At 42.2% G+C, this 22,384-nt stretch overlaps 1 protein-coding gene across 1 annotated transcript in view; it reads right to left on the bottom strand.

Moving 5' to 3' along the window:
- The window catches only part of dner (delta/notch-like EGF repeat containing), a 59,835-nt gene extending 38,163 nt beyond the window's left edge, over window positions 1-21,672 (bottom strand). Inside the window, exon 1 of the mRNA XM_069669070.1 lies at window positions 21,154-21,672. Within this exon, the coding sequence (XP_069525171.1) occupies window positions 21,154-21,459 (306 nt within the window). The 5' untranslated portion in view covers window positions 21,460-21,672. The remainder of the gene's footprint in view (window positions 1-21,153) is intronic.
- Window positions 21,673-22,384: the final 712 nt, after the last annotated feature.

The following is a 22,384-nucleotide window of genomic DNA, read 5'->3' as shown; positions in this document are numbered from 1 at the left end:
CCCTTACAGTGTTCAGCATACTTTAAGCCTTTTCTGTCACAGTCATTGAAACAGATCTGCATTTTTGGACTTAGTAAAAGAGAGCATCTTACTTGAAAACAAACATCTTAATGTTTTAAGCCTGGAAGTAAAACTGAATAATTGTGTTGTTATCTTGGGACTGAGGCCCATTAAAATACATTAATGCCATGCCATATGGAGAACCAACAGAAACAGACTAGTGAACCATTTTAGATAAAAACACAACAGTGTGGGGAAAAAAATATTCCTTAGGCCTCTGCCTGTTAAGTGCAAAGCTGACAGACATGAATCAAATCATCCTCTGAGATGAGAGTGACAGCTGTCGACTGATATCAGAGCTAAGGTGCAAATATGGCTTTTCACATCAAAAAGTTTTTAATAATTAAATATTTCAATAACAAACTAGAGTAAAGGATCCACAGAAATAGATTTTTTGGGAATTTTTGGTCAGCACGGTCGGTAACATTGTGATATTGAAAAATCAAAAAGAGGTGCAAAGACAAAATGAACAGAGAGACTAACCAAACGCTCAGATGTCTTCTTGTCAAGTATTCAAATGTTTCACTTTCTTCTGTGTACCAGCAAACGTTTCTGTGAAAATCCAGCTCTTCCTCTTCAACACCTCGAGCTGTCAATACAATTACTCAGCTGCATCGATCTCCTCGAGTAAACACGCTGTTTGCCTCTCTTCTAAAGAAAGGAAAGTCTGTTTCTACTCATGTATCGTCATGTAAATGTGATTCCAAGAGGCTGTCGTCTTCACCAGCTTGTTTAAAACGTGTATTTTGTCACATTTTGAAATCGTAAGCCATTTTTGGTAGGAAACTCAGCTGCATGCTGCAGAGTTGTCAGCTGTCAGTCCTGGTGTTTGTGGGATGATTGACAGGTCTCAGATAGAGCTAAAGCAGGAAGGGGTGCAGGTCACACTGTCGACAAACAACTGGTGTAACAGAGACAGAAAATGCCTCTGGAATTTTAAGCTTCACATTTTTCATCTTTACAATGGATTTTATGAACACAAACCCACAGAACATTATAACCTGGATCAGCGTTCCTCCTCGTCTCGATAAAGCATTTTCCCCCTCTTTTTATGTCATCATTTAGTTGTTCAGTCCAGCCCCAAATTCTGCAACAGGACATGAATGCTATTGTTGCCCTACTGGATATATAAATATTGAAAACTTGTTTGCTAAGATGCCATCAAACAACTGAATATGGTCATAATATGTACAGTTCAAAAGGAGTCAGGGCAGTGGAAACACTGACTGTAGGAGCCACTTAAGCATGTGTTAACTGTTGTCTTATGTTTGTAAATAGTTTTGTGTATATATTGATGGCCTGATTTACTTTGACCACTAGGGTGTGTACTGTGTTGGGGTAATTGGTCACATGATAGGTCAGGTGTTTAGAGGTCACAGGCAATGACTCATGACAGCTCTCATTGTAAGAAATTGAAGCTAAATGGCCGCCGTGACGGGCGCTCAAAAGATAATAACTTTATGTCTGTTTCATCATTCTGCAGTAAACGGGAACACCCAAAGTTATCTTCATTCTGGACTGTCATTGGATTGCAAGTGACTAATGTTAGGACATTGGAACTTTACATAGTCACTACACTGACATATCATCACTGACAAAGTTATTGCATTCAGCAGATACAGAGCAAGTATAATAAAACCAGCAGGCACCAATAGGCTCTTCTTTTAGCTCTGCTTTGTGTCTCTGCCAACACCAAAAGTATATACATGGAGCCAAGTGCTCCGGTATGTTCACCAGCTAGTTGTAAATTACGTCTTTGTGTTGTTTAGTGCAACTATAAGCTGAAAGATGCTAAATAGCTGTTGAGGGGAACTTTCACACATGCACTCCATTATGTTATGATGTGTGTGAGAACGTAAATGTCCGAATCAGATGAACCGGATATTAAACAGACTTTACCCTGCCAGCCCCTAGAACAAACTCAGGTTACTGTCTAAGGGAATGGGGGTGTTGACGTCTTTGACATCACACAGAGTGTATAAGTGTTACGTTCTCTTTCTAATTGCCGTCTAATGCTTCCCACTTTTTCATTGATAATACGACCAATTACATCCATCCATCCATTTTCCTCTGCTTATCTGAGGCCGGGTCACGGTGTCACCGATCCAACCGCTTCACACTCAGCTGCAAACTGCCCCAGTGCCTGCTGGAGGTCCCAGCTTGATGAAGCCAACAGAAGCACATCATCTGCGAAAAAGCAATTCTGAGACCCCCAAACAGGAAACCCTCCTGCGGCTGCACCTTGAGATCCTGTCCATGAAAATCGCAAACAGAATCGATGACCATGGACAACCCTGGTGGAGGCCAACACGCACTGGTAATGTGTCTGACTTTGTGCTGAGGATGTGGACACAACTCCCACTTTGGTTATACAGGGACTGGATGGCGCATCGCAACGGCCTGTGTAACCCATATTCCTGCAGTGCCCCCCCCCAGAACCCCTCTAGGGACACGATCGTAGGCCTTCTCCAAGTCCACAAAACACATGTAGACTGGAAGAGCTAACTCCCATGACCCCCCCTAACCCTGGCCCAAACCACACAAAGTATTTTCAGTATTGGAGAACACAACTCACACATAAAATCTCCCACTCTGTGCTTCATGTGGACTTTTCAGGGCTACTTTCAACATGTGTCTTTGTTAGCTCTCACCACCACCTTTATGTGAAGACATGACAGAGCTATCCAAGAGAGACTATGAAAACTAAGGAGTGGTTGAGATGACCATCTCCTATAAAGTTTGTGCTGTCCTCATGCAACCTAATAAAGGCACATTATTATGCACAGCGAAGCCTGAGGGAGTGCAGAAGGAGGAAGACACATTACACTCATTGGCTCCCTCCTATAAGAGCTGCCCGCTGACACCACTGAACAGCCCTGCTCAAGGGTACTTTAAGAACACGTTAACTGCATCTGGAGGAAGAATTTACGTCCCCAAAACAGGTTTTCTAGTACTATTTATTAAACACTGCTGCTATAGCTGTCCATTATTGAATCAGACTGAGCCATGAGAAGCATCTTAATGAGCTCACTCAGTGATGAGTTGCCATCTCTCCGACAGCGAGAGGGACAGAAAACATGCGCATACACGCTTCTTGATGATCTGATTTGGCTCCATGGATTTTATTGTCCTCTTATTCACAATGGGCCTACATTTTCCAAAATATCCCATATCATTCAGGGATAAATACTCCACAATCTGAAACCATCTGCTTCATATTCATCCAAGTAGTTGTAGCACCCAGTTACACAGGACCAAGCTTGTGCGGCGTCCAGAAAGTGTGTTTTTTTTTTTCCAGCGAGCCTTTAATGTTATCTATTTCTGCACATCAAAGCGGCCGCCATCCCTCCCTCTCTCGCTCAGACTTCCTCATCACTTCCTGGCCCCGTGGCTTCAAAGAGCAACTCCTCTTTCAAAATTTGGATCCATGAAGCCCACGCAAACACGGCGGAGCACCTTGATAAATTTCAATCTCGCCTTGATGCATAAATAAATGTAAATGGAGGAGCGGTGGAGACATAGAGGGGGAAAACATGCTAATGAGGTGAGACTTCTCCTCTATGCGGGCAATTTCCCGTCCAAATCATATATTTTACACCACTGGGCATCTTTACATATTTTATTGGAGCTTAAGTTCTGTCACTCAGAAGCCAGGAGGACGCTCTCTTTGCTCCACAAGGGTCCCCTGTGCTTTCATCAAACAAATGACATTAAACGACCTCCCGTGATTGCTCAATACCGTCCCTCACAAGACAATTACCTCTCCACTCTGCCAAATGCTAACACAGACGGCGAGATAGAGGAGAATTGATGTAAGAAAATGAGACCAAGAGGTGTAGGAGGAGAAGGAGAGGAGTAAGGAGAATACTAAGTGAGAGGGAGAATGATTTAAGAGAGGAGGTGCTGCATGGCTCTATTTATACCTATCGCTGCTGCAGGGGACACGAGCGTCTCGTCTTCAGGGCCGGGACACGGTTGTCTGTCTTCTTATTCCATCAGACAGCCACTAAAACAGATCAGGGGCTCTCGGGCTCTTTGTGGATGTATCAGAAGCTGCTCTTCAGCAGATGCACTGACAGATAGAGGGCTTTGGTTTTACATCTCCGGTATGAAGCTTTCTTACATTACAGTGACAGATAGACCGTCTGCCTGATGGATCATTTCTGCAGTGAGGACACTTCACAAGTCTACAGTCATTTTTGATTAGCTTTGACTTCACTATCAGCCCTGTGTCAGTGGTGAGACAGCAGTATTTTTTAACTAGAGCAGACTACACAGCCTGAAATATTAGGTCCTTTTGTGCCGTCTCCTCCTTGTCCTCCTCTATCTTTTAGCTTGGAGCAGCACTGCTGTACACAGGACATGCAATATGAAAATGTATCATATTTGGATGGCAAACTGCCTGCTACTTGTCTATGATAGGGTCTGTTAGCATGAGACTGAATCATAAAATCTGTCATCGGTTCACAGCGGTCGAGAAGCTTTTACTCTGGGAGTGATTTTTTATCTTATCTATTTTCTGGAGAAAGTATGCAGAGTTATCTTCACGTGAGACCATTTCATAATAGGAGACTTGATGGCTACCAATATATCGTTGTTACGAGTATGAAATGAAAGAGGTTGTGCTGCAATTTACAACTGCATTAAAAGTGGGACCTAGAAAGAGAAAGATATAAGCAGGGTGGCTAAAGCAGCAGAGGCCAAGACATCCTGACTTTTAGTGTAGTGTGGATCAAACTGCAAAAAATGGATGCTACACCTAGCATCGTTCCACTTGAATTTTACACTTCCTGTTTGTAGGCTTTTCATAACAAGTCTCCAAGCTGAAGCTGAAATAACATAGATGACATCATGATAATTCGTTCCTAAAACTTGATTGAGCTGCTCCGGAGCAACCAAAGACATAACTCAGCTGTTGTCAGTGGCAAAGCATAAATTAGATTAGTTTTTTAGTTCATGAAATACACCAGACAGTGCAAGTCCAACTATTAAATGACTGATCTCTGTGACAGCACTTATTGCACAATTCCCTGTTAGAGAAGAGCAGCACTGTCCCTAGGGACGAATGATACAAGATGCTATTGAGCTTAATTGCTAATATATGTGTGATCAGCACACAGGCTAATGAGGGTCATGGTTAACCATGCTGTTAGCCCTGAACAAGCCTCTTTCTTAGACTCCCACTCCCACGTGGGAATTACTAACGCCTGTCTGTCTATTACAGTATCAGTATGGTAGGCTACAGGATCTCCAGTGGAGCAGTAACTCAGTACAAACTTACTTAAAGACACCCTCCAGGTAAAATCAAGTGTTTAACCTTGTAAACATCTCCACGTGGTGTTCTTCATGTGCTACAAGACATATCAGGGACAACATAAGCAGTCATCTCCATGGCTGGGCTGGTCTGCTTTTAAACTGCAGTGTACCAAGGACAGGCTGAACAACACGTTTTCAGATTGGCAGGTTTGAGACGTCACAAACCTAAGGAGCCAATCCCGCTAATGGACGGACATCATTATGTGTAACCTATGGCAACCACTTATGCGATGCACGAGCGAGCTGTAACTGTCTTTGTAATTTTTGCAAACTCACTGCTGACTACTAACGTTAACGTTACTTCTACTAATTGCTACATTTGGCAGAGACGTGTTTCGCGACAGAAGGGATTTTTAATGAGGGAGAAGGAGGAGGGACAATTTTTACAAGGTAATTAAAGGTATTTTGCAGAAAAACATAGCAGACACAATTAATGATTTCAAGCAGAGCATTTTAAAACATGACTGGAGCTGGTCTTTAAGGACTATTAGAACTTGAGTATTTCATCATGTTTTTGCTACTTTATTATGCTACTCCACATTTCAGTGACTTCACAACATTTATTTGACAACTGAAAATCTTCCTAACCAGAAGTCTTATTTTGTTTGGGGAAACGTTACTCTATCTGCCAGTTATGTAAGAATATTCAAACCTGTTTTGAATGCAAATTAACTCGTTTAAGGAGCTTTCTAAAATTAAATATTTCATCATTCTAGTGCAGCTCACTGGCTCACCCTCCTTTTTACAAAGACTATTTTAGATCACAGCTAACTAATTTAAGTTACAAACCAAAATATCACTGCTGCAGATTCTTTAAATTTGTATTAAGAAACTGAGGTTCGCAGAACTGATATTAAGTTATCATTGATATGCATAAAAGGCTCCATAAAAATCCCTTTATGCGCAATATGTACATTTTTTACTACTATTTGCTATTTGAATGCAGGGATTTTACTTTAAATGAATCATTTTTGTAAGTAAATGATTTACTTCACACACATCACTGTCACAAGTGACTGCAGTGACTGACAGGCTTCTCTGCTGCACATCAAATTTGTCATGCTTAGATCTTTGACTAAACTATCTGAAAACACTATTAACATATCCGCCAGCTTGTTATACAAGGACAATAAAAGGCCGTATAATATGGGACACAACTGAAGGCCTTTGGGCCACATGTTTCTGGTTTTCCAATCGTGCTTTCTTCCCTCACTTAAGCTCCTCCACCACAAAATCACAGGGATGTTGCGCCCTGTGATTTGTTGGTTTTGAGTGACAGACATGATCTCATGTTGATTAGTAAAACCCCTAATTACAACCTTTAAAGATAACAGGAAGGAAGGCTTGATGAAGAAATGATAGCGTTAGTAGTTTGCGTAATGTGTGCATGTTTATCAGACAGAATCATGGAGAAGGTTTATCAGCCTCGGTAGGTGAACAGAATAACATCTCCTTTTCATTCTTACAGTATATCGTGTGTGTATACAGCACTCATATATAACTTATGAAGGACACAGCAATAACACATTATGTCAGCAGCAGTTTTGTCTGTATTTTCTGTCTGCAGCCGTCTGTGAAGCATTAGAGCAGATGCAGACTCCACTGTGCAGCACAGAGGACTTAATGATTTGAATTGAAGGCCTCCCCCTGCTTTCTAAGCTGTCTCTCTGTGTGACATGCTGTTTTATCATTACGTTCTGCATAAAAGTTACTACCCACTGTGAGCCGACTTACTGAGGAGCAGGAACATTAGTTATTATACATTAAAGTAAATTAGCGTAACAGGTTTAGATGCATAAAGCGTGTCCAGAGGAGGAATTATATTATTTCTGCAGGAGAAAAACACTACTAATGCATGCCTCTCTCTCAGGCCGCAGCTGCTGGAGATGGATGTTATTCTGCGCTCTGATCTACGAACTCTCTGTTCGCTCTGACCTACATACACAGAAGGTTCCTTCAAAACAACACATAAAAAAAAAAGGGGACACATTCATCTGACATGAATAAACGGCGGCTGGCATGAAAGCAGAACCGTTTCAAGACATGAGGTGTCCTGGGGCTCGCTTTCTTTTTCCCTTCTGAAATCTGAGCGTATGATTTTTAGGTCACATTTTATTGTTTTAAATAGGTATGTAGCAGATGTTAAAATAAGCAAAATCCCTCTCTGCTTCCTGTCGGGCTATAAATGGGTCTGGAGCGGGTCCTGCTGCCACTGGGAATTAGTCACTGGAACGCTGGAAGTGGAACATCCTGTTCCCTTTGCCACTAAAAAAACGGATGTATATTATCACCATTCGCTTCACCTGCCTCCCAGGAAGTCGGGGCAACAGCAGGAGGGTTATTGTGCACAAGGATAATTCTGTAAAAACCTGGCTCATACAAAGGAGCGACATTGAAATACACGTCATTCTTCCCTCTGTGTGGAGCTCAATGTAGGCCACATGGTTTTTTCTGTCCCATTTCTGGGGCTAAAAAAGTCCTCAACAAAACACACACACGAAGCAGCTCTGACATTTTCTACTCCGTGTTATGTACCCCTCCACCTGTTGATCTTTTGGCTCCCCTCCTCATTGCTCTGTTGCCATGGAGACCCCAGGCAAAGCGATGAAAACTAGGCCTTCATGGTAGGAGGCGACGCCGGACATGTATCATCGCCCTCCTCCCAGAGGAACACGACGCTTTTAGAAGCCACGACAGCGAAGACGCAGCTTCTCGTTCTGTTCGAGGAGCTTCAGACCATCTGAGTGCGATCTGTAACACCGCCTACGCAACATGTTCGATGCTGACAGGAGGAGGGAGGACAGGAAGGATGATCTCAGACAACAATAACAAACATGATTCGGGGTTTTTTTTCCCTGAAGAGAGAGTTGTGTTTGTCGATTGTCAGAACACAATAGAAGCAAAGTGTCAAAATATATTCTGACTTCTTCTTCTTCTCTATCTTTGGCACTTCAGCCCACTCATTCCTTTTGAGGCAGACAATCCTAAAACACAACACAAATATAGATTTTCACATCTTTAAAAAAGCTTTCCTGAAACAGCTGGGCACTGTAGTTTTTAGCAAAAAATATTCAAACAAGAGGCATATGAGGCATGATCGTGGGACTATTTTCAGCTGTGGATTAATACCCATTTGGTGATCTTGTAACTATTTCCAGCACAGGCTGGAGTAATGACTCGAAATACACTCCAGTTGTGTTCATGGTAATGAAGGAACATTTCATAATAAAGCCAGATAAAGACTGAATTATTGGACTGACTTGAGTTAAAAAATCGCTCATGTATCCCAAGGTCGTCTCAATAAATTCAATTTATTGAACGCCACCTTCAGCTCAATCTATGCAAGACTGAGCTCCTTGTCATCCCAGCCAGTCCCTCTATGCACCCACAGATCAATATCCAGCTTTGGCATACTGAACTCATACCCACTAAGTCTGCCCGGAACCTGGGTGTCACAATTGACGACCAGCTAACATTAAAGGTTCAGGTGGCCTTGATTGCTCGGTCATGTCGATTTGCCCTGTACAACATCAGGAAGATCAGACCCTACCTATCAGAGCATGCAACACACCTGCTGGTACAGGATCTTGTGATATCATGGATTGAATACTGCAACTCCCTACTGGCAGGCCTCCCTGAGGTTTGAATGTGCATGCAGCACACGTCACTCCACTGTTCATATCCCTCCACTGATGATGACTATGTTGACCTTGTTGATGTTCCCTCCTGTCTTGATCTTGTGTTGTATTAAATCTCAGATGTACATCGCTTTGGACAAAAGCATCTGCTAAATGAAATTGTTACATTGTAACAATGCTGAATCCAGACACTCTTAAACCATTTAAAAACCTTTTTTTTGTGTATGTTTGTAGCAGTAAATAGTTCCCACGCATCAAAAATATCTTAGAAAACAAAAGAAAGATTTGCGTTTAATGTTAAATGTATGTATAAAGATAATTTATCCTTGCCTTTGTTTCCTTACATGTTCATTTTAAGACAAAACAGTGTAAGGTACAAAGTCCATATGCCTCCTGAGACCTGTTGAGTTTTCCTGATTCAAGTCATATTTGTGCTCAACTTTTGTCGGAAACTCACACAAGAGGTATCGAATTAGAGCTTATCTTTCCATAAAAACTTTCAATTCTCCTGTTGTGAACATTTCTAAAGCAAATGTGTAAAAGCTCCAGCTGATAAGCAGCGATTGACTGCTGATCGATGAGGATGGATGTGATCACAGCGGAGCGGCTGGAAGCAGATGAATCAGCAGGAGACGGAGCGCCAGACATCATCGATTCCTTCCGGCTGAGAGCTCGACTCTCCCCCACAGCGTTTAACTTTATCATATGTCACTGCTCACTAGTTAAACAACACTGAAAATAACATTTAAGATGCCTTCATAAACACTTAATGCTTTTATCTAGACAGAAAATGCCATGTACTGAACATGACATAAAGTGATCATATCATCTGGTGTCCTTTAACAACACTGGGGAGACTAATAAAGGCCATGCGTAAGGTGGTTGTGAAAGAAAATCTACAATGTGAAACAGGAAGTTGATGTATTGATCTTTGACACTGAAAAACATGATTAAAATGTTATCAAATACTGGAACATGTAAGACATTTTCTGCTTTAGTGCTTCATTATGTAACTTATTACGCAATATATGACATAATGCAGGCTGCACGGTGGTGCGGTGGTTAGCGCTGTCGCCTCACAGCTAAAAGGCTCCGAGTTCCAATCCCGGTTCGGACGAAGTGGGCCTTTCTGTGAGGAGTTTGCATGTTCTCCCTGTGCATGCGTGGGTTCCCTCTGGGTCCTCCGGCCTCACAGTCCACAGACATGCTTGTGGTGACTCTGAATTGCCCCTAGGTGTGAGTGTGAGCGTGAAAGGTTATCTGTCTCTATGTGTCAGCCCTGTGATTGACTGGCGATCAGTCCAGGGTGTATCCCGCCTCTCGCCCAATGTCAGCTGGGATAGGCTCGAGCCCCGTGACCCGGAACAGGATAGGAGCTATAGATAATGGATGGATGACATAATGCTATAGAATGCATTTTCAAATAAAGGACATATTTTAAGTCGTTTTAAGTTGATTTGTGTCAAATCAAACGAGTGAATTCCAAAATATGCTACATTTTTTCCACATTTTGAGCTCGTCTGTGATCCTGTTAGCGCCCTCCTCCAACTACACTTTATAGTTCTCATAACAAAACCCAATTTCAGGTGAACTTTTTTTATTATTTGGTGTTGAATATTTACTCGATGAATACATTTCAACACAATCCCTGACTGACAGCCAAATTTTCCACAGCGTCTCTCCTATCAACCAGCAGACAGGCCCAGCTGTTAATACCAGCTAATCTCTGCGTCTGACGCCCGAGGGTGCCGGCTGCACCCCGCTCCACTCTCTGTCGGAGGTGCTCTACTGGTCCTGAAGGGATTTTGTTATTTGGATTAAGCTGGCATTTATTGTCTGCAGCTAACAGAAGATGTTCTCGACACACACCAGTACACACACACACACTTCCCCGCGTGCTGGCTTGTCTCCCAGTTGGCTTCATTAAATAACATATTGTCAGATCGACTTAACTGACAAGTTGTGTGCGTGTGAGGAGGAGACAGCGGGAGTCAGTGCAGCATCTGTTACTGAGTCACCGACTTTGAGGAGGAAGAGCAGCAACAGAGCAGAGGATGATACACACACTGACTCTGCTGTCAGCTCCTCCTGTATATGCTAAAACACACTGTATGGATCAGAGTCCAAAAGGAAACATAGAAAACATCTTCACTGATTTGACAACATAACTGTCTCCACAGTTCGACTTAGGTCAGGGGAAATTAGATTAGAGGTGAGCTTTTTTCAGTGGAACAATAACAGTTTCCCAGCCTGTTCATCACTTTTCACTGTCCCCCTGTTTTGTCTTTTTTTTGGTGTTTTCTTAAGTTGCAGTGTGTTGAGCCCTCAAGGCCACCATAGTTTCCCTGTTTCCTCTTTTCTCTGTGCAATGCCCAACCAAGACCTCTGCCCTCAACCCAACCATGGAGTGCAAACACTTTCTGAACAGGGAGCAACCAACTAACCTCGCAGCTTTCAGACTTTTTGTGTGTGTGGACCTTATAGCTCAATTTTAAAAAAGTAATTGGAGTGTGTTTAGTATGCTTTACAGGAAATTCATGCTGTATAATTACATGTGAGAAAAATGTAAGTACGCTCCGCCACTGAAAGGCGCCTGGTGCTCCCATCACAACAGGGCCCTAAGTTGCTAACTAGACCCCTCTCCTCAGTAGCCCACAGGTAGTGGAATGAGTTACCAAACTCCATTTGGTCCGCAGAGTCCGTTTCCACCTTTAAGAAAAAGCTAAAGACCCAGCTCTTTCATGAACACCTCTGATCTCAATGATATTGATGGTATTGATGATGATGACATTGAGGATGTTGTTGATGATGATTAGGATATTCATGATGATGATGATGACTGTATTGACCTTGTTGATGCTGCTGCTGATTATAAAAAAAAGAAAAAAAACACCCTGTGCACTGCCTGTCGGCACCAGTGTCCATACGACTTAAAGCTGTTTGTTGGCACTTACTGACTTCGTTCCCTCCTGTCTTGATTGTTGCTTGTGTTGTATCAACTCTCAGATGTACGTCACCTTGGACAAAAGCATCTGCTAAATGAAATTGTAACATTGTAAAAAGTGTTTTGGGTTTTAAAAGGGTTTTATGCCAACATATCCAATCAACTGATGTCATTTTCAGCTGACACTAAAGCTGCGATCGTAGTTGTCACAATCAGTTACCTTCTCAGTTTTATGACAGCCTAAGAAAATAAGTCTATTTTAAGTACACTTGTACAGTATGTCAATCTCCTGTAATTTTATGGTATTTTAGAATTACCATGACATGGATGACTGAGAGCCTCCACAGACATTCAGGCATTAATGAGCACAACATGAGGCATACTAATCTTGGCAGGTGGCCCAAAAGAAAGTGCCCGTCCCAATATTTATGTGCATTTATTCTATATTTATCGCATGCATATTTAGGCTACTTAAACATGCACATAAGAAAGATGTTCACACAAACAGCAGAATCATCAAGAAGCATTTACATACACACACACACATGCACAAACACAAATAGACACTAGAGTTAGAACTAAAACTAATTTTCAAAGTTATCAGACTGTAACTAAAAGACAATGAAAGGCACAGAAACAATCATATTCTGTGAACTCAGGCGTAAACAGGCTGCTGAGTGATTAACCTTATGCACTGTGCTTGTATAAGGTTGGTTTTGTACTGAATTGAATGAAGCAGCAACACACTGAACCTGCTACTGATCTGAATACAGTCAGAATCAGGGCTGAGTGCTGGGCCAAATAAAAGGTGATGTGTTCACTTGCTGTAGTACGTATGAGTGCCCTTGGTACAGTGATGCTACTGTTTAGCTTTTAGAAAAAAAAAAGTGAACGAAGTGCAAGTCTTTGAACTGTAAAGAACAAAGTAATGAAAATAAGCAAAGCGATTCATGTTTTCGACCTCTAACACACACACACACACACACACACACACACACACACACACACACACACTCATTACATGGACAGCTACAACAACAAGAGCAGTCATTAGAAGTGTCGGTACAATAAAAGGTGTCATAGCCGAGGTTTATTATACGGGTGAATTGCTGCTGAGTAAGAGCTGCTCTGCCCTTTCTGACATTATGGTGACACAACTCGCTGCTCCATTAAAGATATAAATAGCAACCAGGGCAGACGAAAAGTAATAAAAAAACACCTAAACTAAACCACTGGGGGAAATGTAACGACTTCTTCTCTATCCAGGACAGAGAGGGAAGTTTCACTGCCAGACTCAAGGAAAATTAGAGAGCCAATGACACGGAGCTAAGAGCCCTCCTCACGATGAGTGCTGGTGATAAAAGAAGAAATATGGGCTGCAGATATGAGCAGTCAGGAGAGCTTGAAAAATGTGGCAACTGATAAGACTTTTTTTAAGAGAAGGAAAAAAAGAAACAAAGAAACAGAAGAAACATGACTGTAGCTAGCTAGATGTTGCTTTTTAAAAAATGTTGCTAGCAGAGCTAGCTAAAGCTCTGCTTCCAGCTCTGTTTGTTAGTTGTGAAGTGACCTGTACCACAGCAAGATTTACTATTAAACAAAAGTCTAGTTACGCTAGTAGCTAAGGCTGTGCTGAGCCACAGTGGTGCTTTAAATGAGCTAAATGCTAATGTCAACATGCTAACATGCTCACAATGACAATGCAAGCATACTGCTGTTTAGAAATTAAATGAATTTCATGTTTACCATTTTAGTTTAGTGGGTTAGCATGCTTACATTTGTTAATAGACACTAAACAAAAAGTAGGTTACAGCCGAGACTTGATTTTAGGTTAACTTAAAATTTAAAACTGAAGGTGGCGCTAGTGGGAAAGTTAAAGTACCATCGAAGTTATTAAAATTCATCCTGAGAAGAACATGAGTACCTCATGGTGGCCCTAGAAGAAAAGTCCCCCCCAAAGTTATTGGGATAACCTTCTCTGGGGACCATAAATGTCAATATATATGTGTTTCTATAATTTTTTTGTATATTTCAATGTGGATCAAAATGTTGGACTAGCTGACTGTCATTGCTATCCCTACAATCTAAACTTACTGCTAGTGTGGCTAACAGTGAAAATATCCAATTCTCCATAGAATCCAAATTGCTAATGCTGCTGACCAACTTCACAAAGACATAAAGTGACTAATTCCAATGTATGACTTTTAGCTGTCACATTAGGCTCATTTATGACTTTAGCGATCAATACCAAGAGCATTAGCACCAGGTGTGGAGCCGCTCATGTCCTCTGCAGACCATCTCCTGTATCATCCATATGTATCAGGCCTCCCTCACCCTTCATACCAGCACCTCCTCACACTGCCCACACATCAAAAGGCCAGGTGATGTGTGATATGGAAATGACCAAAGTGATTGGTCACGAGGCCTCCTGTTCAAAGGCAGCACGGTGCCTCACATCATCTAAGAACATCAACATGAACAGAAGTGTTAGGTCAGTGATAATAGCTCAAAGGATTCAGGTTTTTTTGCTGATGGATAGCTGCTGAATCAAAGGTGGCAGCAGGGTTATAGACAGTCTGTTACCAAAGTTACAGCCCTGCGTACATAAAACTGTCACTAAGCGATTAAACGAGGTTTCCTTTAGCAAAAGATGCAACAGTTTACCCACTCTTTCTTTCTCCTTCACCTCCGTCATATTTAAATCATCATTTTTCAGAGCAATTTTGTTTTTATTATAATGTTTCTGCATTCTAATAAGTCCAGTATTTACTTTTTTCAGCATGATGTGATGTCTTATCATAAGGACTGTGGGTAATCTAAACTGTTCTCTAATTTTACACAGATAATCTGCTATATTGTTGTTATTTCCTCGCTCTTTTATGATAGCAAAACAATTAGAAGTTATGTGGCCAGGCCAAGTTAAAGACCATGTTTAATGCTTCTAAAACGGTCCCAGCGAGCGTTATCTTTCAGAGGAATTATGGCAATCCTGCAAATTAACAATGAACCATTACAGTACAACAAAGAGGAGCAGATGAATTGCTATTGTTACAATCATTTATACTCCTATAAGTCCTACAAGAAGATTTCAAATGATCCTCCTCTACATGGTGGCAAACCAACCCAACAGGCTCTGGCAATGTACTGACACAATAATAGCAAATTAGTGCTCATTGTTCTTTGTAATTAGTTTTTTATAATTAGTCTGCTCACATTTTTACTTTATTCAGTTTCACTTTAGCTTTGGGCCAGTGTCTCAAATATGAGGATTTGCTGCATTTTTCTACTATATATTATTTTAAATAAAATAATTTTTAGATGTAATATTCCTAATAATGAATATAATCCTTAGTTAAAGCCATACTTGATATCATAACTACCTAAACACCCACTGTAGCAGGAGATGAAATAGCCCTTTAGGGAAACACCAGCCTGGGCCGTATAGACGAACAAATCACACAATTCACTGACTGCTGAGTTCAACAGAAGTGCTTCAGCAAATAGAGCAATAAAAAGAAGTAGAAACAGGATGGGAGAGTCCATTGATACACACACACACACACACACACACACACACACATATATTTTTATATTTTTTTAACCAAATTCCTCTTAGCTTCGATCCTCCCCCTGACTAACAAGCGCTGGATATCAAAGACACCAAAGGCTGGTGATGAGCTCTGAGCTCAGCTTAATTGGATGCGGCTCAAGCTCGGTATCTGCTGCAGCAGAGTGAATGGCCATGGGAGAGCTGACCAACACACACACACACACACACAATTAGAATGAAACAGCTTTAGGACTCTGCTTTGTCTACTTTCTCCTGTCAGGAAGTCCATGTATTTTTTATTAATGCACCCACTTGTGCATCCATCACGTCCAGTCTAAAAAGGAAAATATATCCTGTCATCAATACTTGTCAGTTTTTTCTTTCCTGTTTTTTTTAACTGTCTGGACTGAAAGTGATAGGATCCAGATATAAATAGCAGCTTTCTCACTGCAGGCCTGATGATTGCGAATGATTTTTATGCTTGGGTGTTGCCTCATGTGTCAACAAACTGTCACTTTACAACATGTGAAACAGTAGGAGAGACATGTCTTCATACACTTATAGTTCTTTTCAATTAGCTTGAAATAAATGTGATTTAAGAGTCAACACACATCTTCTTATAGACATTAATCCTTGATCCTTACTAACACGTTTAAAGACTTAAACTTTTTTAAATAAATGGGCAAGATACAGTCACTGCAGTAGCAGGCACATAACCCCAAGCATAAAGCACAACAGGTCATTTTTATGTCATACTACGAACAAGATATCACTGCTCATATCTTATCGTCAAATATGTAGCTAGAGCCAGGAGACAGTTAGCTAAGCTTAGTTTAGCTTAGTTGATCTAAGTTTAGCTTAGTTTAGTTAGCTTAGTTAAATCTAAGTTTAGCTTAGTTTAGTTAGCTTAGTTAATCTAAGTTTAGCTTACACACACACACACACATACACACACACACACACACACACACACACACACACACACACACACAATTAGAATGAAACAGCTTTAGGACTCTGCTTTGTCTACTTTCTCTGAGTCCTGTCAGGAAGTCCATGTATTTTTTATTAATGCACCCACTTGTGCATCTATCACGTCCAGTCTAAAAAGGAAAATATATCCTGTCATCAATACTTGTCAGTTTTTTCTTTCCTGTTTTTTTTAACTGTCTGGACTGAAAGTGATAGGATCCAGATATAAATAGCAGCTTTCTCACTGCAGGCCTTATGATTACAAATGATTTTTATGCTTGGGTGTTGCCTCATGTGTCAACAAACTGTCACTTTACAACATGTGAAACAGTAGGAGAGACATGTCTTCATACACTTATAGTTCTTTTCAATTAGCTTGAAATAAATGTGATTTAAGAGTCAACACACATCTTCTTATAGACATTAATCCTTGATCCTTGATAACACATTTAAAGACTTCAACTTTTTTTTAAATAAATGGGCAAGATACAGTCACTGCAGTAGCAGGCACATAACCCCAAGCATAAAGCACAACAGGTCATTTTTATGTCATACTACGAACAAGATATCACTGCTCATATCTTATCATCAAATATGAAGCTAGAGCCAGGAGACAGTTATCAAAGCTTAGTTTAGCTTAGTTAATCTAAGTTTAGCTTAGTTTAGTTAGCTTAGTTAAATATAAGTTTAGCTTAGTTTAGTTAGCTTAGTTAAATATAAGTTTAGCTTAGTTTAGTTAGCTTAGTTAATCCAAGTTTAGCTTAGATTAGTTTTGGATTGGCTTAATTATTGCTTAGTGTAAAAGCTGACGGCTAGCCTCGCTCTGTCTAGACAATAAAACCTCAACCTACCTTTAGCATGCTAATTGTTCTTAGCCTGGAGAAATTACTTCCTTAGGTCTGTTGTTACTGAAAGATTCAGCCAACGGGCGTGTGAATCACTGCTCCTAGCTAATCCCATACGCAATCCCCATTGAACCACACAAAACAAATTTTACATAAACACAACCCTTTAACCAGAATTAAAATTGACAGGTTTTTTTTTGTAAGGATTAAATACATGAGAGATAAATTAGAGCTTTAGAGGAGCTGGTGGGCAGAACCTTTGGGTTTAGCAGGACTAACTATTTCCCTGTTTCTAGTCCCTTTGTTAGGTTAGCTTAACCCGCTGCTGCAGTAGCTTCATATTAACCCTACAGATATGAGAGGCATTATGAGAGTTGCAGTGATCTTCTGAAGTAGATTTTGGCAGGTGCATGAACCAGTGTAGGCTACTTTCTAAAATATTAAATCACTAAAGATGTTCTTAAACTTCCCAGTAAGAAGCCTTTAGACTTAATTATGTTCAGAAAATGGTGAAACAAAAGATCATGCGAGTGAGAAAGCAGCTCGACATGTTTAGAGAAGGAAAGGTGTTGAGATCTGAAGAACATCATCACACAGATGAAAAAGCCTCGGGGCCCTCACAGCTCTGACATGCTCTGTGTGAGCTTATTAAATCCAGCCAGAACTACCTGCAGAAACAGCTAAATTACTTCTGTGCTTCTCAGAGATATCCCATTTTTTTTCTCCACCTTCAGTCCCACATCCCCTCTCCGAATAAAAAAAGCATCCTGTGTTCATAACGCTCGAGCTGCAAACTGAACTCCAGCCTTTAAATTCGGCTATAAACCACTGCTTTCATATCGCTGAATGGCTGAGTAACACGGCGAGCGCTCAGAGGGCTTCATGACAGACGGCTGTTTTGCGGTGCCACAGCCCTATTGTGTTGTAGAGCAAGTTACCAAATCCATCAGGGCACACAACAGGCCGTTCAATAATGAATAAGCTAATAACTCACAGAAAGGCCAGTGAATTCCAACCGGACAGCTTACAGGCTGTCGTCCAGGAAAAGGTGTAGGCTTATATTAAAAATCAGCCAGTTAGACGAGTACAGCGGGGTTGTTTTTCCCCCGGTGCCCGCGGCTGTGGTTCGCATTAGCTTTGATTCGTGCAGAGTGAAAACACAGCCAGAGGGGGTGAGTCACAAAGCAGGATTAGAAACTTAGTCAGATAATTTCAGAAATGTTGTGAAATATCCTGAAATCAACGGGCATGACCGTGTTTTAATCCTAAACCTGCTATTCAAGTTTACTTTTACAGAGTCAGCTCAGGTTTCGTGCTAATCCCGCTTTGTGGAAGGAGCTACAGGTCTGACACAGAGTTTCAGATAAAAGGAGACAGAGTGAGGGAGGAGGGTGAGAACATGACACTGGTTTATACACGTATTTCTCCACTAAGCTCAAGAACCAGGGTTTTACTCTTCTTTATAAAGAGAGAGCGGTAGTTCTCTTTGCCTTTTTTCTCCTCATCCCCGCTCTTTCTCACTCTTTAATCCCCCCTTCTCCTCAACCTTCCTTCCTCTGATATCTTCCTCCAGGCTCTCCTCCTCCATCTTCACTGAACCATCTGTGTTGTGACGCATGCAGAGGACAGAGGAAGCAAACCAGCAACCAGTCAGCCAATCAGGTCATTTACCAAATCTCAATTGACTGATGCTCCAGTTTCCATGGAGAAGAAACAACCAGTAAGAGCGGAGCCAGCCAAAAAATCGATGATCCCCCCTTGGGCCCGGCTGTGGGCCCGTGTCGGACCTGAGATTTGGCGCATGAGAGGGATAAAGCTGGACTGCGTGGATGTTGTTGTTTTATGATTTCACAGCAGACGAGAACTGTGGGCAGCAAGCTCAAGGAGAAATGTTTTTCATTTTCCTCCTAGCATGAAAAACTGAACGTTTTCCCTGCGCATGTATTGTCCAGCCTCCGCTCAGGCTGTGTGACAACATTGTCCTCCGAGGTTTGTGTGCAGTGAAGCAGGCTGCAGAGGTAACAAACTGCAGCTGCTTTCTATTCTGAGACATGAAACCAGGACAGCCAAGGAGACAGTTATCCTGGCTGTGGCTAAATGCTTCGCTAAACGTCTCAGCCCTGTACAAACCTCCCACTGTCACATACACCAGCGTGCACACACAAGATAAGCAGTGTATGCAAACCCACATGTAAACACAAGGGGGATGTGGCTGCCACCTGTTGGTCACTCTGCTAAAACTCACCCAGTCACCTTGCCGTTGTTTCCCTCCGTGATGCTGCAGCAGACTCATTTCTCTTCTGTGCTGCTGCCGGATGCTCTCTCTCACCCCTGCATGACTCACAGGCCCGGCTGCTTACTGAGCCTATTGCTACAGAGGCTCAGCCTCGGTCCACTTAATGTAAAGCTCAAATGAATTCCATGCAATCCAGCAGGTTTATGTGGAGATCAATAAAGTGCTAACTGGAAGTAAAAGAGGGCGGCTTCACTTCTTCAAATGTCCTTGGATAGATAGAAGTGTGAGCGGAGGAAGAAAACAGGGGTGTAGGTCAACTTCAGGGACATTTTTCTCTTTCAGGCATCATTTTCGTCCTTTTTTAAACACAAAACAAATCTGGTTCTCAGTGATTGCAGTCATCTTTAAATGGAGCAGTAATTCAATCCAGCAATATGACTCAACTGAAAGAATTCTGCCTTTTCTAATATTATAATATCAGTCATGCATTTTGGGTGTCTTGATCTAAAATGATGCTGGAAAGAGCTTAGACACACCTGGGAGACAGAATACATGAAAGGAACATTACAAAATCATACTGTATATACCTTTTGCAAAGACAAAGATTTGAAGTAGATGAAAGCTTTGAAAAACCAAACTTGGTGCAGGATCAATCCAGTGCGTAACATCACGTAAGATATTTCATTGATGCTTTTATGGTATTCAAAGAGGCAGCTTGCATCGCTAACGCACTAGCTTCACCCAGATGGACATAAGATGTTGTCGACTCTGCAACAGAACAGGACTCATTCATAACAGTCCAGATGTTCCAATTAATGGAATCCCAGATGTGACCGGACTCCCCCATACCTGAGTTTTCACCTCTCTCCATACATTAGACGGCAGCAGAGAAATATATTGAACTGTAACTTTGCACTCCTTTTGGTTTATGCAGATGAAACAAAACTTGAGGCTAATACAGAATTACAGAAAGCAGTGCGTTCACACACACACACACACACACACACACACACACACACAAATCTATAGTCTTCACTCGCATCTCACTGCCGCCGCTCTTCCTTCCTGTTGCCACAGCAACGCGGCACTCGTCTCCATGTCTCATTGACAGCACATGCTCCCTTTAAAAAAAACATCAGACAGCGGGGACAAGTGCGCGCACACACACACACACACACACACTGTCATCTACTGTATGATGCAGGTCTTTCACACACATCATCCAAGGTGAACCCTAGTTAGTTTCAGCAGGAAGATGATGGCAGTACTGTAGGAGAAACTGAGTCTAATATTCTCAACACAAGACCAAAATAGACAGTTGCTTTAAAAACACAAATAATAAGCAAATGCAGCTCTTAATAAAGTAATTAACATGCAAACAGTAAGCCTGTTTCATGCATGCTGCAGTATTGTCTGATGAAGCTTGAACAACAGAATTATCCCCAAAACAACCATTACATCTACTTAGTCCTGTTCTAATGCACTTCACTCACTGTGAAGTCTGACACACTCAAAAGAGAAAAGATCAGACACAAGCTCAGCCTGCTCACACAAATTTCAAACACTGAATTGAAAACTAAAAGTGTGCGTACCTCACAGTTCTGTCCGGTGAAGCCCTGGCTGCAGGTGCAGGTGTACTCCCAGGTGTCCTCTGGCCTGCCTGCAACAGGGAGGGCCAGGCAGAAGCCCCCATTCAGACATGGTCTTCCTTCACAGGGGTCCGGACGCGGTGTGGCCTGGGTCGGGGTGGGCTCAGCTGGGGCCGGGGTGTCCGGGGCCAGCTGGAAGGGAGAGGGGACGGCCCCGATGCTGCTGCTGCTCAGGAGCAGGAGGAGGAGAAGCAGGGGGGGCGTGAAGCTCCGTGCGATTTGTGTGGGACGGCACACGCTCATCCTCATCCTGATCCTCTTACTCTGCTGCCTTTTCTTCTCTCTTTTTTTTAAGAGTGTGTCTTTCTCCTCTTTCCTCAGAGCTCAGCTGCTGTGCAGCAACTGAGGTGTGTGTGCGTGTGTGTGAGGCACAGAGAGAGAAAGAGAGAGGATGTGGAGTCTCAGCTGTGTGCAGAGAGAACGACTGAGAGCAGACTGGCTGCTGGTGTGGAGGCTGAGGCAGAGAAGGTAGGGATGCGGGAGGAGAAGGGGAGGGCGCTCTCCTGTCTCCGAGTCACTGTGACGACGAACGCTGACGACACTCCCCCTCCACACACACCCCCACCTTCACCAGCAGCACCTTCACACACACTCTCTTTCTCTTGTGCGGAGCAGAAGAGGAGCTCTGCACCCGCCTCATTTGGAGTCTCATCATCCATAACCTCTCCTTGGAGCCGGCCTTTCAAGGAGGGAGGGAGTAGTCGGGGAAGACATAGGAGGAAGAGGAGGAGGAGGAGGTGGTGGAGAAAATCCTCATCAGCTTTGCCATAAGATTAGCTGCTTCCCAGTGATAACAGGCGGTGTTACCACAGGGGAGATGATGCACACATAAGTCTGAAAACAGCACACTCATGCTGATACACAGAATATGTTATAACGCAGTTTGCTAAACGCACAGTGAACATGGACGCTGCAGCCTCAGAGGTCAAAGATCGTCCTGCTTTTGTTCACTTATATGGCAGTCGAGGTGAAGAGTGAATGTCTGACAGGGAAGTTGACAAACTTAGCCGCACACCATCACTTCCAATGTCCGGTAAAAAGCAGCCAGGATGAGTGTGATTGCAGTATTTTCTTTTTTGTAAAATCATATTTTCTGTGTCGTAACATTTCCTGGTTTAAGGTGTGTGTTCCCTGGAGTACACAGAGTCCCTAATGTGATGTAACGCTTCTTTGT

This window comes from Semicossyphus pulcher, unplaced genomic scaffold (assembly GCF_022749685.1).
Source record: "Semicossyphus pulcher isolate SPU_LCO1_2020_fin unplaced genomic scaffold, fSemPul1.0.p SCAF_19, whole genome shotgun sequence".
Taxonomy (NCBI): Eukaryota; Metazoa; Chordata; class Actinopteri; order Labriformes; family Labridae; genus Semicossyphus; species Semicossyphus pulcher.
This window is presented reverse-complemented; position numbering and strand designations above follow the sequence as displayed.